This window comes from Schistocerca serialis, chromosome 5, assembly GCF_023864345.2.
Source record: "Schistocerca serialis cubense isolate TAMUIC-IGC-003099 chromosome 5, iqSchSeri2.2, whole genome shotgun sequence".
Taxonomy (NCBI): Eukaryota; Metazoa; Arthropoda; class Insecta; order Orthoptera; family Acrididae; genus Schistocerca; species Schistocerca serialis.
In genome coordinates, this window is record NC_064642.1 from 263,569,593 (window position 1) to 263,586,494 (window position 16,902).

At 37.7% G+C, this 16,902-nt stretch overlaps 1 protein-coding gene across 1 annotated transcript in view; it reads left to right on the forward strand.

The window, feature by feature from the left end:
- The window catches only part of LOC126481889 (uncharacterized), a 206,099-nt gene extending 190,127 nt beyond the window's left edge, over positions 1–15,972 (forward strand). The window contains exon 5 of the mRNA XM_050105848.1: positions 15,387–15,972. Within this exon, the coding sequence (XP_049961805.1) occupies positions 15,387–15,972 (586 nt within the window). The remainder of the gene's footprint in view (positions 1–15,386) is intronic.
- The last annotated feature ends 930 nt before the right edge of the window (positions 15,973–16,902 follow it).

Below are 16,902 nucleotides of genomic sequence, written 5' to 3' on the forward strand. Positions count from 1 at the left end.
TGCATCCATCACACCAAACCCCGGAACTAACAATTCTACGGCAAGGCAGGCACTTCTCACTCATGGATTAAGGTCTATATTTATAAATGGCGTCATACCATTCCCTGTACGGAACTGTATGTACTGTGTCTTATCAAAATTCAGTGAGAGTCCGTTTACAAGGAACCACTTTACAAGGAACCACTTAGTAATTTTCTGAAAGACAGTATTGACAATTTCATCAGTTAATTCTTGTTTGTCAGGTGTGATTACTATACTTGTATCATCAGCAAAGAGAACTAACTTTGCCTCTTCATGAATATAGAATGGCAAGTCATTAATATATAATAAGAACAACAAAGGACCCAAGACTGACCCTTGTGCAACCCCAACTTGATAGTTCCCCAGTTTGAGGAATGTGCTGATCTTTGCATGTTACGAGAACTACTTATTTCAACTTTCTGCACTCTTCCAGTTAGGTACGAATTAAACCATTTGTGCACTGTCCCACTCATGCCACAATACTTGAGCTTGTCTAGCAGAATTTCATGATTTACACAATCAAAAGCCTTTGAGAGATCACAAAAAATCTCCCAATGGGTGGTGTTCAGTTATTCAGATCATTCAAAATTTGACTGGTGAAAGCATATATGGCATTTTCTGTTGAAAAACCTTTCTGGAAACCAAACTGACATTTTATTAGTACTTCATTTTTACAGATATGTGAAGCTACTCTTGAATACATTACTTTCTCAAAAATTTTGGATAAAGCTGTTAGAAGGGAGATTGGACGGTAATTGTTGACATCAGATCTATCTCCCTTTTTATGCAAAGGTATAACAATAGCATATTTCAGTCTATCAGGGAAAATGCCCTGTTCCAGAGAGCTATTACACAGGTGGCTGAGAATCTTACTTATCTGTTGAGAACAAGCTTTTAGTATTTTGCTGGAAATGCCATCAATTCCATGTGAGTTTTTGCTTTTAAGCAAGTTTATTATTTTCCTAATTTCAGAGGGAGAAGTGGGTGAGATTTCAATTGTATCAAATTGCATAGGTATGGCCTCTTCCATTAACAGCCTAGCATCTTCTAATGAACACCTGGATCCTACTATATCCACAACATTTAGAAAATGATTATTAAAAATATTTTCAACTTCTGACTTTTTGTTCGTAAAGTTTTCATTCAATTTGATGGTAATACTGTCTTCCTCTGCTCTTGGTTGACCTGTTTCTCTTTTAATAATATTCCAAATTGTTTTAATTTTATTATCAGAGTTGCTGATTTCAGACATGATACACATACTCCTGAATTTTTTAATAACTTTTCTTAATATAACACAGTAGTTTTTATAATTTTTGATAGTTTCTGGGTCACTACTCTTTCTTGCTGTCAGATACATTTCCCTTTTCCGGTTACAAGATATTTTTATACCCTTAGTAAGCCATGGTTTGTTACAAGGTTTCTTACGAGTATATTTAACTATTTTCTTGGGGAAGCAGTTTTCAAATGCATTTACAAAAATGTCATGAAATAAATTATATTTTAAATTGGCATCAGGTTCACGGTACACCTCATCCCAGTCTAACTGCTGTAGGCTTTCCCTGAAATTTGCAATTGTTAAATTGTTGACTGAACGTACTACTTTGGAGGACTGTTTAGTATTGCTGAATGGAGCTATGTCATATATTGTAACTAGCTGTGCACCATGATCAGAAAGACCATTCTCAACAGGCTGAGCATTTATCTGGTTAAACTTATCTTGGTCTATAAAGAAGTTATCTATCAGTGAGCTGCTATCCTTTACCACCCGAGTAGGAAAATCAATAACGGGTGTCAAATTGAAAGAACCAAGTAATACTTCAAGGTCATTTTTCCTATTACCCTCTTTCAGAGAATCTACATTGAAGTCCCCACAAATAATAATTTGCTTCCCCCTGTCTGACAGATAGCACAACAAGGAGTCCAAATTTTTCAGAAATAGATGAAAATTTCCTGATGGGGACCTGTATACAGTTACAATTATAAATGTGCCTTTATTTAATTTAAGCTCACAGGCACATGCTTCTATATGTTTCTCTACACAAAACTTTTTTGTTTCTATACTTTTTGCACAATGATAACTTTTGACATATATGGCAACTCCTCCTTTCTCCATATTTTCTCTCATTACATGTGCAGAGAGCTTATATCCACTTACATTTACCTTATCCATATCAGTAACAATGTGATGCTCAGACAGGCATAGTATATGTATTTCATTCTCAGCTTCTAAATCTTCTAAACAAACTAGAAGCTCATCTACTTTATTCTTTAAACTCCCAATATTTTGATGAAATATACTTACATTATTTTTAATTATACTTTTATGAGAACCTTTCCTTATTCTAACATTTGCAGTACTCTCCTGTCTGAGTTTCTCATTGTGCTTAGGCCTAGTTCCTATACCAGTGGTCACATGGTGTTCAGAGAGGCAGATTATGTCAACTGGGTTGGGTGACTTTAATTCATCAATGGAATTACCTAGGACTGAGATACAACTTGGTGGAGATAAAATTTCTGGTGATTGGTGAAAATTTATAATTGATAGCTGTGATTGGTGATCCAATGTGCTAGAATTGTGCTGTTGAATTTCTTTCCTAAACTGAAGATTTGTTTCAATCCTGACCTCTTGTGGAACTTGACATCTTTCTGTCTTACCTATCCTAAAAAAGGTGCTGCTCGAACACCTGTAACCACTAGTATTTTACCATTCATGGCAGTGCCTCCCCCCCTTAAATTTCCTGCTATTACCCCAGCCAGTTTCCCCTTCCCTTTCCTGTTGAGATGTAGGCCGTGCCCGGTATAGTCCCACCTACTGAGATAATCAACAGGAACCACACCAATATGAGCCCCCGCACCCGACCCAAGCAGCTGTTCCAACTCCAAATTAACTCTCCCAACAGAAGAGTTCAAATGAGGCCGGTCATGGCATCTCAGGACAGATACAAATTCAACATTGGCGTGTCTCGATGCCGACGCAATCTTTACCAGGTCACACTCTATACTGTACCCAGGATCTCTGTCGATGCTGTTCCCTGGCCCTCCCACAATAACCACGGTGTCTTCCCTGGTAAATCCTTTACAGAGTGAACCTAAATCCTCTGTCACCTGATCCAGACTAGCACTTGGTTTGAAAAAATTTGTGACCTGGTATTCTGGTCCTAATTCCTCCTGCAGAAGTTGGCCTACACCTCTGGCATGAGAACTGCCTAACAACAAAACTTTCTTCCTTTTCGATGACTTTCCTACATTCTTTTTCAATTTCCTATTGAAAGTTTGTTGTGTCCTGTCTACACCTACCTCTGCTTGAGGCTCATCAGTTTCTAACTGAAGCAACAGGTCAAACTTATTTTTGACATTCACCACAAAACTGTCAGACTTAGTTCTAGGCCTGTTCCTTCTGCTACCTGTTGCCACTTCCCACCTCTCTTTGCCCTTCTCCCTCCTTAACCTGTCCAGATCTTCCCTAGCCTGATCTAGCTCAGCCTGAAGGGCAGCAATTTTCCCCTCCTGTTCCACTATTTTCCTATCTCTGCTGCAAATCCTACATAACCACTGATGAGCCTGATCCACTTTCCCAACACCCACGCCACTGCAGTCCCCCCAGTGAAAGAAACTACTACATCCATCACACCAAACCCCGGAACTAAAAATTCTACGGCAAGTCAGGCACTTCTCACTCATGGCAAAAATAATACTTTAGCTAGAATAAATCAATTAAATTACCGAAAATCAAAAAAAGATGTTACAAGAATTAAGCCTATTCACAAATGTATATAAGAAAGTTTTTGATTTAAAATTCCGCTGTTTTTCTGAGATCTGTATTAAAAAAATGAAGGTATACGCTATTTATTATATATTTCACTTGGTGGAATGAAAAAAAAGGACAATTAAACGAGATACTTTAACTTTGATTCTCCAAAAACGTTACGAGAATTAGGCCTATAAACAAATGTATATAGGCAAGTTTCTGATAGAAAGTTACGCTGTTTTTCTGAAATCTGTATTACAACAATGAAGTTATACACTATTTACGGTAGTTTACTTATTTGTTACCGAGAAACTAGTTAAATTACCATGAAACAAGAAACAAACACGTTTACAAAGAGATCAAAGATAAAGTTGAAATGTGACAACAGGTGGCAACCTTCTATGACTGTGGGGTACAAAAGCTTCTGCACCGACTTAACAAATGTTTGGATAATGGGGGTAATTATGTCGAAAAATAACAAGTAATCCAGTTAATAAGATGTAACTGACGTTTTCTAAATAAATGTTCTATTTAAGGACTGTGAGCCATTGTATCTTTACTTTTTGAAATGCCCTCATACCAAATCTGTGACAAACAATGAAGAATTTTTTGTGTCGCTATGACTACCAAGCTGTGCACCACAATGAATGGCCACTGCCAACCTGTTGTCAAGAAAAAAACTGATCACCTGGATGGAGACAACATACTCAATTTCAATGGCTACTTCACAATCAGGCCATTGTCTCCCTTCCTCCAGTACAAGCTTCTCTGAACTGTCCAGATAGGAGTTACTCTTGTGACACATCTTTGCTCCCAATATCTTCATGGCCCCAATCGGCTGTAGCCCGTCTCTCCATCAGTCCCTATACCAGATCCAAACTGAACAATCCATAGCCCTCACCCACCTAATCCTTCACCTACACATCAACTCAGCCAATGAACACACCCGTTAACTCCTATCCTTAATAAAAGTCCTCAATCTTTCCTCTCCCACATCCACACCAGCTGTTCAGAGCATCCTCCTACAGGCCAACCACAAATTAGAACAGCATGCCTCCCTCCACTTCAAAAAACTATCCAATCTCCTGGTTTCCCACCTCAGAAAAGGAAACTCACTCACCCTCCACAACCTTTCCAGCAAACATCAACCTCCTCTCATTGCACACAAACCCAGTCTCTCCCATCTACTCAATCTCCCACTTCCAGCTCCACTCCCTCCAAAACCTCAAAATTCCAATCAACACAATCTGGAACCACAACATCCTAATTCAGAAGTTCACCTTTCCTCCAAACCTCTCTCCCAATCCGAAACCTCTGTCCTATCCAAAGGCCTCACCTTCAGCCCCATTCCCAGATTCAACCAAACAGCCCTCATCAAAGATTTACTGTCCTACATTCGTACTCTCTGCTGGAAATATCACTTTGCCACAAAGAAAAATGATCTTAATCCTACTCCTAATGATCCAACTCCCAAAGACACTATACAAATTGAACCCTGCCTGGAACAGTTCCGTCCTCCGTCACAGCGGGACCCACCTCCTCTTCCTCAAAATCACCCTCTCCAAACCTTCCACGAATTTCTGACTTCCAGCCTTGCCTCTCAATCCTTCTTAAAACACCTTAATCCTACTCCCAACATCACCACTGCTGAAGCCCAAGCTATCTGTGATCTGAAGGCTGACCGATCCTTCGTCATTCTTCCAGCGGACAAGGGTTCCACGACCGTGGTACTTGATCGTCAGGAGTATGTGGCTGAGGGACTGCGTCAGCTTTCAAACAACACCACATACAAAGTTTGCCTAGGTAATCCCATTCCTGATGCCCAGGTGGAGCTTCAAGGAATCCTCAGAACCTTAGGCCCCCTACAAAACCTTTCATCTGACTCCATCAACCTCCTGATGCCACCGACACCCCGCACCCCTACCTTCTACCTACTTCCTAACATTCACAAACCCAATCATCCCGGCCGCCCCATTGTAGCTGGTTACCAAGCCCCCACACAACGTATCTCTGCCTATGCAGATAAACACCTTCAACCCATTACATGCAGTCTCCCATCCTTCATCAAAGACACCAACCACTTTCTCGAACACCCGAAATCCTTACCCAGTCTGTTACCCCCAGAATCCATCCTTGTAACACTTGATGCCACTTTCTTATACACAAATATTCCACACGTCCAGTGCCTTGCTGCGTTGGAGCACTTCCTTCCACGCCGATCACCTGCCACCCTATCTAAAACCTCTTTCCTCATTACCTCATTACAATTTCTTCACTTTCGAAGGCCAGACATACCAACAATTAAAGGGAACAGCCATGGATACCAGGATGGCCGCCTTGTACGCCAACCTATTTATGGGTCGCTTAGAGGAAGCCTTCTTGGTTACCCAGACCTGCCAACCCAAAGTTTGGTACAGATTTATTGATGACATCTCCATAATCTGGACTCACAGTGAAGAAGAACTCCAGAATTTCCTCTCCAACCTCAACTCCTTTGGTTCCATCAGATTCACCTGGTCCTACTCCAAATCCCATGCCACTTTCCTTGACGTTGACCTCCATCTGTCCAATGGCCAGCTTCACACATCCGTCCACATCAAACCCACCAACATGCAACAGTACCTCCATTATGACAGGTGCCACCCATTCCATATCAAACGGTCCCTTCCCTACAGCCTAGATCTTCGTGGCAAACGAATCTGCTCCAGTCCTGAAGACCTGAACCATTACACCAACAACCTGAAAACAGCTTTCGCATCCCGCAACTACCCTCCCGACCTGGTACAGAAGCAAATAACCAGAGCCACTTCCTCATCCCCTCAAACCCAGAACCTCCCACAGAAGAACCCCAAAAGTGCCCCACTTGTGACAGGATACTTTCCAGGACTGGATCAGACTCTGAATGTGGCTCTTCAGCAGGGATATGACTTCCTCAAATCCTGCCCTGAAATGAGATCCATCCTTCATGAAATCCTCCCCACTTCACCAAGAATGTCTTTCCGCCGTCCACCTAACCTTCGTAACCTGTTAGTTCATCCCTATGAAATCCCCAAACCACCTTCCCTACCCTCTGGCTCCTACCCTTGTAACCGCCCCTAGTGTAAAACCTGTCCCATGCACCCTCCCACAACCACCTACTCCAGTCCTGTAACCCGGAAGGTGTACACGATCAAAGGAAGAGCCACATGTGAAAGCAGCCACGTGATTTACCAACTCACCTACCTACACTGTGAAGCTTTCTATGTGGGAATGACCAGCAACAAACCGTCCATTTGCATGAATGGACACAGGATCACCCTGTGGCTAAACGTGCCTTGGTGCATGGCCAGCACATCTTGGCACAGTGTTACACCGTCCGGGTTATCTGGATACTTCTCACTGACACCAATCTATCAGAACTCTGGAGATGGGAACTTGACCTTCAATATCTCCTCCTTCCCGTTACCCACCAGGCCTCAACCTCTGCTAATTTCAAGTTGCCACCGCTCATACCTCACCTGTCATTCAACATCATCTTTGCCTCTGTACTTCCGCCTCGACTGACATCTCTGCCCAAACTCTTTGCCTTTACATATGTCTGCTTGTGTCTGTATCTGTGTGGATGGATATGCGTGTGTGTGCGCGAGTTCATACCTGTTCCATTTTCACCCTAAGGTAAGTCTTTCCACTCCCAGGACTGGAATGACTCCTTTCTCTCTCCCTTAAAACCCACATCCTTTCGTCTTTCCCACTCCTTCCCTCTTTCCTGATGAAGCAACTGTGGGTTGGGAAAGCTTGAAATTTGTGTTTGTGTTTGTTTTTGTCTCTATCAACATACCAACGCTTTCGTTTGGTAAGTTGCAGCATCTTTGTTTTTAGATATATTTTTCCCACGTGGAATGTTTCCCTCTATTATATTAGTGCTTGCTTTTGTGAATGCCTACATATTTTTTTTATGAAGAAGACTTTGGCTGAAAGCTGACTGTGTGACAGTTTTTCACTGTGCCCATCAGCAACTCATCATATCATCTTTATGGTGAATAGCAATCTATCCTTTTCATAATATTTTTCATGCATAGAAAAGTGATAGTAATTGTTATACAGTCAACTGTAAAGAAACAGGATTTATGTTAGAAACTATAAAGCACAATTGCAGTTAACAAAACTAATTAAGCCATTGTTGTTACGGATTTCAGGTAATTTTGATATGAGAATTGTAACATTCTGACATGCTAACTGATTATCAACTCACCAATGTTTGATGCTATATAAGAAGCAATGGCAGTAGCATCAGTCCTATGTCCTATGTCACTCCTACATCATGTTTTAGGCACAAAGCCCATGTCAGGTACACCTGCATTGTGATGCATTAAAAATATTTAAGAAATATTTTTGCTGTTATCTTTTTGTAAATTTGACATATGTTGCTTAACATACATAAATTGGACCCAGATTTTATTTTAGGCAAAAAAAAAAAAAAAAAAAAAAAAAAAAAGAGAACTGTGTTACAAAGCTCAACTGAGATCATCGATTATTATCAGCAAGCTAAGTAAGTAATTTCCTGTAAGTAGGCTATTTCAGACAATGTTGTCCACACCAGGTGTACAGTCCAAACCACTTTAATTGCACTTTGATATTAAATAACCTACTGTTTACGGCCAGATTGAGTGTCATTTGCTGTAATTTATGCATAGATCAAGACTAAGTCACTTACTACGCCCTGCAGATGTCCTATATTGTGATTGTTTGAGTGCAGTAATTTAACACTAAAGTCACGCAAAGGTTTAGGTGTGGCATGTAGTTTAGACAGGTAGGTAGAGTTATTTATCTCATAACACAAGTTATTTATCTCATAACACAGGATTTCAAGTCATTGTTGATTTCATGTATTGGAGACAAATCAGGGTTTTTACATTATTTTATACACATTTTTGAGATACTGCTGTACAATTACGTACTACAGTTCTCAGTATACAAAAGTAAATGTATAATTCCCTCATTCAAATTGTAAAATTGTCCTCAAAGAATTCTTCAGTAGAATGGTAACACTTTTCCACCAGAGAAATATAGAGTAATCTATGAACCTAGCTCCATGTTAAATACATTACTGGCTTTTATTTTATTGTAAATTTTAACCCCATTTTTTGGCCATAGAATTTTATACAGTGGCAAGAACTGCAGTTATGGTTGAAATGGAAAGAGTTAATTGTATGTTGATTTTGATATAAGAACAACAATACTTCATATATGTAAAGGGAAGGAATTGATACTATTAACAGTGATCAACATGATGCCCATTGTTTGGCAACACTCATGTTCCCTAGAAGTCTCATGACATTTGTTGAATGTTCCCAAAAGATTATGGCATAACTGATTGAAAGTGAGAGTGACAGGTTATCTTTCTGTTGTCTATCGTTCCATGCTTGTGGCACCACATTAACAAGTCCCCTAATTACACTGTGTTAGAATGGTAACACTTTTCCACCTGAGGGATATAGAGTAATCTATGAACCTAGCTCCATGTTAAATACATTACTGGCTTTTATTTTATTGTAAATTTTAACCCCATTTTTTGGCCATAGAATTTTATACAGTGGCAAGAACTGCAGTTATGGTTGAAATGGAAAGAGTTAAGTGTATGTTGATTTTGATATAAGAACAACAATACTTCATATATGTAAAGGGAAGGAATTGATACTATTAACAGTGGTCAACATGATGCCCATTGTTTGGCAACACTCATGTTCCCTAGAAATTTCATGACATTTGTTGAATGTTCCCAGAAGATTATGGCATAACTGATTGAAAGTGAGAGTGACAGGTTGTCTTAATGTTGTCTATCGTTCCATGCTTGTGGCACCACATTAACACATCCCCTAATTACACTGTGCTTTAAAGTAGACAGTCATATGAAAACAGAAACTATGTGCACAATAAATATCATTTGGAAATAACATAGTTCACAGTCCAATACTGTTAGCACAGTTTGCAGAATGCATTATTGTAAATTAGTACAGTTCATAAGATTAACTGTGAGTTTACGGTCAGTAGTCAAAAAACAATCAGAAAATAAACTCTCAGGCATGGCATTACATAGCTCTGAGCACCTATTATGACTGATGCTCTTTCTAACTCATCTGTGTATATTGTGCAGTAACTTCAGGCACAGATCTTGCCCACATCACAACCGCTATGAACTGATTGAAATGGCTCCTGGCAGCCTCTCTTTTACAAGACTGTAATAATAATAATAATAATAATAATATTTATTCAACATCGAATAATCAAATACACTCCCTAGAAATAATAGAGTTTCAGGACATCATACAGATTATTCTTCTGAATACGTCAGTTTATAAATTACAAACTAAAGATTTGTTTGTATTAATAAATTTTACATTTTGATGCATTTTTACATTTGGTAGTATACAATCACAATATTAGAAATATTGTTGTTATCAACATTATATTAGTTGTAGGTTACTTAAAACTATGAGCTTGACATACTTATGAAGCACTTTTCATACATATATAATATTCGTCTAGGGAATAAAAAGGGTTTTCAATTAGAATTCTTTTTAGCTGATCTTTTAATTTGTCAGTAGGAAGGGTTGTGAGACTTTTTGGTGGGGCATTGGCTAGCTTCAGGCCAGCATGAAGTGCATTTGTTTCAAATAAAGCTGTTCTGTGGCTATTTACATGTTATCTGAACTTTTGCTTTGTACCGTACTGGTGCGGGTCACAGTCGAAATTTGGATTTATTGTCTTCACAAGCAATATAACTTTCAATATATATACATCTATAATGGTAAGCACACCTAATTTGGGGACAGATTCTGACATGATTCTCGAGGTTTGGCACCACAAATAATTCTGATAACTTTTTTCTTTAGTATTAATAATGTGCTTAGGCTGGCTTGAGTTTTGCACCCCATATTTCTACAGCATAGCTTAAGTTTAATGATAATAGGGCATGATAAGCAGTTTTTAGTACACACATGTCCTTACAATATTTGCTAATCATATTTATAGCAAACACTTTCTTCGACAGCTTACATGCTAAAGAATCGATATGCATGTCCCATTTGAGGCTGTCTTGGATTGTAATTCCCAAGAACTTTGTCCATTTTTCCTTTTTTACAATGTCATTTCCTATGTATAATTTCATGTCAAATTCTATTTGTTTCCTTGTGTTAAATTCTATCATTGCAGTCTTTGAAGCACTTATATTTAGATGGCTTTCATTAAAATACTTGACTATTTCATTAGTTACACTGTTGCACAGCATCTCCAGACTCTCATAGTCATTGTGTTTACACACTATTGTTGTGTCATCTGCATACAATATTTTTGTAAAGTTAGGAGAATAATACTGTATATCATTAACATAAATCAAGAAAAGAAGGGGTCCCAGGACAACAGAACCTTGAGGCACTCCATATCTGACCATATCTGATATCAGTAATTTTAGATTTGTAAGACCCACTGTTTGTTTTAAGCAAGACAAATTGTTTTATATTGCTTATATATGATTTTATTAGCTCATAGCCAGTTCCTCTGATACCAAGGTTCCACAGCTTGGTGATGTTGACACAATCAAAAGCTTTTTCTAGATCAAGGAACACTCCAGTTACATACTCCTTGTTCTCTATGGACGTTATTATTTTGTCTATTAATTGTGCTGCTGCTACTGAAGATGACTTGTTTTTCATAAAACCATTCTGATTTTCAAATATTAAATTCTGTTGACTCAGGAATGTCATTAGTCTAGTATAAATAACTTTCTCATCTACCTTAGAAAATGCAGGTAAGATTGAGATGGGGTGGTAGTTTTCAATTTTAGATTTATCACCTTTCTTGTATATCGGGGTTACTTGTGCTATCTTTAGACTATCTGGGGAACAATCTGACGCAATTACATCATTTACTGCTGTGGCCATGGCATCAGATATGTTGTCTATGCATCTTTTCAGTGTACTGATAGACAATCCATCATAGCCTGCTGATTTTGTATTTTTTAATGACATTACTATGTTTTTGACTTCCTTGCTATTGGTTGGGGCCAAGTATATGCTTTGTTTGATTGGAATGCCCTTATATCTATGCTGAAGATTCTTATAATGGTCATTGACAGATTTTCCAACAGAAGAAAAGTACTCATTAAAAACATTTGCAATCTGACTTTGACATTTCATGATATGCCCTTTATGGTTTATAGTAAAATCACTTGTTGATCTGTCCTTACAATCCCTAAAGTAATTTATTACTTTCCAAACAGCTGAACCAGTGTTAGTAGAGTTTCTTAACATTGTGGCTACATATTTACTTTTACTTTCTAGCAGAAGATCTTTATAATAATCCTGATAGCTCTTAAATTCTACCTTTAGTCTATTATTATTGTTATTATTTATCATTGCAAATTGGAAAAGTCTAAGTTTCTCTCTTGCTGTTTTTACTTCATCATTTATCCAGTTATTTTTTTGTATCTTTTTGCAGTCATTTACTGTAAAGGTCATTTCTGGGCATGAGACATTGAAGCAATAATGAAAATCTGATGAAAAATCACTGAAAGTAATGCTGTTATTTTCACCCCTTCGTAAGCTTTTCAGCAAACTGTTGAAATCTTTAACATTGTCGTCATTGGTGATTTTTTTTGTCACATATTGTTTCTCTTTTATATTGACATGAAGATTTTCAGCTTCTATCAATACCTGTACTGCGTGGTGGTCAGAAATGGCAAGCTCCAGAACTGATGCACTGCATGTAAAGTGGGACGTGTTACTTATAATGTTGTCAATGCATTTTACACTATTGACCTCTCTAGTGGGCTCCTTTATCAGAAATGTTAAGTTAAATTGAGCTAGTATTAGCATTAGTTTTTTAGAGACAGAGTCATTGGACAGCAAGTCAATGTTTATATCTCCAGTTAGTATTATGTTAACCCAGCCATTTTTATTGCAGTGTTTACTGTCAATTTCAACCAGCAGATCCTTAATGAAATCAGGGTTATCAATTGCTGCAATGGTATCCAACTCGTTGTGCTTATTGCCAAGACTTTGAAAGTTCTGCTGAATTAATTTGAAAGTGAGTTTGGATTGTTGAACACTAGATGGGCGTGTCACCCTACCAGACTGGTTGTTTTTAAGAGTACAAGGGTTCCGCTGTATGATATTAGGGCTAAGTTTCTCTTGCTGGACCATACAAGGAGATTTAGAGCTACTAGACTGTCCAGCAGGGTTTACAAGTTTCCCTGGATTGTCAGCTGTAGCTCTTTGAGTGGCAAGTCCTGTTTGGGTGAGTTGTGCCATTCCATAGCAATGCACTTATTTACACTGTTTTGTGTGAGTTTCGTCTGATTTCATCAATAATTAATTTTTTCACAATCTTTTTACCTCTCTCGTTCACATGCATACCATGAGTTGTGTGCAGGTTTCTATCTGGGTTACTGATGTTTACCAAAGACACATTGCGAAATTTGTTACATATTGTTTTAAGCCTAACATTTGTTTTATGCACTTCCAAGTTCACAATAGATTGGTCCATTAGATCATGTCTCTGTGGAATGATAACGACAATTACTTTAGTGCCAGTCAACTTACCGAGTGTTGCTTTCATGTGCCTGATAGCGACATTTGCTTCATTTTTAGCCACATCATTTGTACCACAAGTGATAATGACATAATCATTTACTGAGAACAATTCACTATCTTGCACACACGGCTTCACTACAGCAGAAAGAGGTGCACCAGGTTGAATGTGAGCCACAGCTGTGAAGTCATCTTGGATATTCACGATGTTTTGAGCTATTTCATGACTATGACTGTCTCCATATATAAAAATCCAGGCCTTCTTGTACTTCTTGCTTCTTCTACTGCCGGTTTGGAACAGTTTCTTGCACACACTTTCATGGATTACACTGTCATTTCTTTCATGAATTTCACTGTCATTACATTGAACATTTTGTTTATGTTCACTCACTAGGTTAGCATTAAAACATGAGTTTGGGACTTGGGGTTTTTTGAAATTATCACTGGCAATTTTTTTACAATTTCAACGGTTGGTTTTAGTTTGCACGGGTTTCAATGCTGCAACTTCCACTATTGGTATTTCGTCAAGAATCTGATACCTGTTTTGAGTTATGATAGTCAGAAAGCATTCCTTGGTTTTTGATTTAGGCCTGCTATTATTCAACAGGCACTGCCGATCAATTTCGTTCACCTTTTTATGTAGTAATGTGACCTCAGCTTTAGCAATACATTCAGCTATTGTTGTTTGCTGTCTTTTTACAAATTATAATTAAAGATTTCTTTTTCTGAATAACTGAATAGTGGAATAAGGTGTGTTGGATGACTTTTAGATAAAACATTAACTGCTACTGGATTACACTGTCTATTTTGCCAAAATTTGGGATTCTACTTTGGTATCAGTGTTTTAAATAAGAATACTAATTATGTTTAAACTAAATGAGTGCAAGATTTGCCAATATATTTCCTCATTAGCTGTATGGATATTTCACTTATTTATATATAGTTTTGATTTACTTTATCAGGAAGTCAGTAATGGGATATATGTTTACATAGGAACAATGACAATGAAATAAAAAATTACTGGTGTTGGTAATTAGCACAGTTTTTAGGCAAACTGGCCACGCCAACAGATTCTAACCAACCAAATGAATGTAATGGATAATAAAGTTATGGCTAAGCCCTGAGTAAATATTCAAGATTTCAGGTACTGTGCACATAATAAAAATAACACTATTGAATACATTTGAAAAGAAAATATAAATTTTGGGCACAAGGAAAACATAACAGGTGCCAAGAATCCACCTACTTTGTCACCATTTGTTGTGCAGTTTGAAAATCAAAACTGTTGTTGATAAGGTCACAGCAAACCACTGTTTGTAATTTAGCTTGATTTATTTGGACAAGCAATTGTTGTAAGAAAACTCCAAATGTTCATAACTTAAGGGAAAGCAGCTTGGTTGTGAAGACAACCACTGGTTGTCAAGGACAATACCTATCTGCATTCTTTTAAATAATTTGTGCAGTTTATATGCTAGGATGAACTTAAGTTTCACAATGTTGAAATGATTGCATTAATACCACTATAGTGCAGAATAACAATATAGCTACAATACAATTAAATTTTCTTCTGTTGGTCCAAATACCAAGGGAGAATAATTTTTCTACACTATGTTGCCAGTGAGGATTTTGAAAAGAAATACATGAATGCACATATTTAATGACTCATTGAGGAAAATAAAATGCTAGTTGCCATTATGAAGGACAATTATGGCCTTAATCCACTATTTTACAAAATTTAATATTTCTTGCTGAAAGATTTTGCTTCATGTTATCATAAGCACCACATCATACAACTTCTCATTTTTACTGGCGCAAAGGGCAATCATGTGCCGTAGCAATAACCAGAACCATTCTTTCTTTAGTCTCATTCTTCACTCAAGTCATCTTTTTTATGCACATTATTTGTCTTTTTTAAGTGATTTTTCTATATTTATTGAAAATGTAACACGTTATGTGAGTATACATAATTTTCAGACATATTAAATATGCAAAGACTTTATGGGAGTCTCTTAGCTAGTAGTTCTAATTCTAATTTTATAATTTTGCAGGAATCTGAAATCAACTGCATGTTCAGCAATGTACATGCCAGGTAATCTAGGGATTATTTCAAAAACGTCTTCTGGAAACATAAAAACTGTAATGGAAGATGAAAGTGCTAGAAGAATTGACTCACGCGATGAAGATTCTGACTCAAGTGGAAAGACCTCCTTGGCAGAGCGAAGAAGTCATTCTAGTGAGGCTGCTGATATTTCTGGAAAACAAACAGAAACCCCTAAAGCTTCCACAGAAAAGATCACAGAAGTGGAACCAATTGAATTGAAGGGTTCTTTTGTAATTCAGGAGAGTTCAATATTTACTCATTCTTCATCATTTTTGAGGGATATATCATCTGCTATGATACACGCAGAGTCAGAAGAACTAGATGATATTCTTCCCTTGAACACTGAATTACGTCAAATGTCCTCCCAAACATCTAATATATCAAAGAAATCTAGTTTACGTTCTAGGTCTTCTGACATAACTGGCAGATCTGAGAAATCTTTTTTGTCACAGGAAAGATCCAAGGTAAGATTTCAGGATAAAACCACTGATACACTGCAACAGAAATCTTCAAAACAGCCAGAAAAGGAATAAGACAATTCATAGAAATATATCCAAAATATTGTATTTAATCATAATGCTAAATAAATGGAATAGTAAGAGCAAGAGCATAAATTTGAAAAATCTTCCACTATGTCACTTTCATTTTTGAGTGCAATTGTTAAATTGCCTACATATTTGGAAGAGTGTGTTAATACAGAGTGTTATGAAATCAAAATTTGTTTTTAATTTTTTGCACATTTTAATGATTACACTACTCCAGCCATTAATTTTTAGTGTGCATTTTTTGAGTCATGTATGTACTGGAAGTGATGGGGCCTCTACTCTTGGCACAGTTTAGGAGAGACAGTTTCTGTGTGTAGAACGTTGTGAATTGGTATTGATATTTTAGTCATTTGTATTTTATTTATTGGTCCCATTGTCTACAAAAGCATCCTTTGCATAAGACATTGGAAAAGTCAAGTTATAAGTAGACTTCTGAAGTGATTTCTAGGCATACTTATTTAAGTTAACAATAATGCACTTTATACATTATCAAACAATGGAAAATCCAGGATGGAATGTAACAATATTATGAAAAGGAAAATTGCTACTCATCATAGAGGGAGATGCTGAGTCGCAGATATGCACAACAAAAAGACTGTCACAAATAAGCTTTTGGCCAACAAGATTTTTGTCAACAGATGACAGTCACACACACACACACACACACACACACACACACACACACACACACACTCATGCATATGCAACTCACACACATATGACTGCAGTCTCTACCAACTGAAGCCACACTGCAAGAAGCAGCAGCAGTGTATGTTGGGAGCAGAGCATGATGGGAGTGGCCACTGTGTGGGTATAAAGAAGAGGGTGGAGCAGAGAGGGGGAGGGACAGTAGGGTAAGGGTGGGGGACAATGAAGGGCTGCTGGAGACTATGGGGATGAGGTGGGAGAATGTTGGGC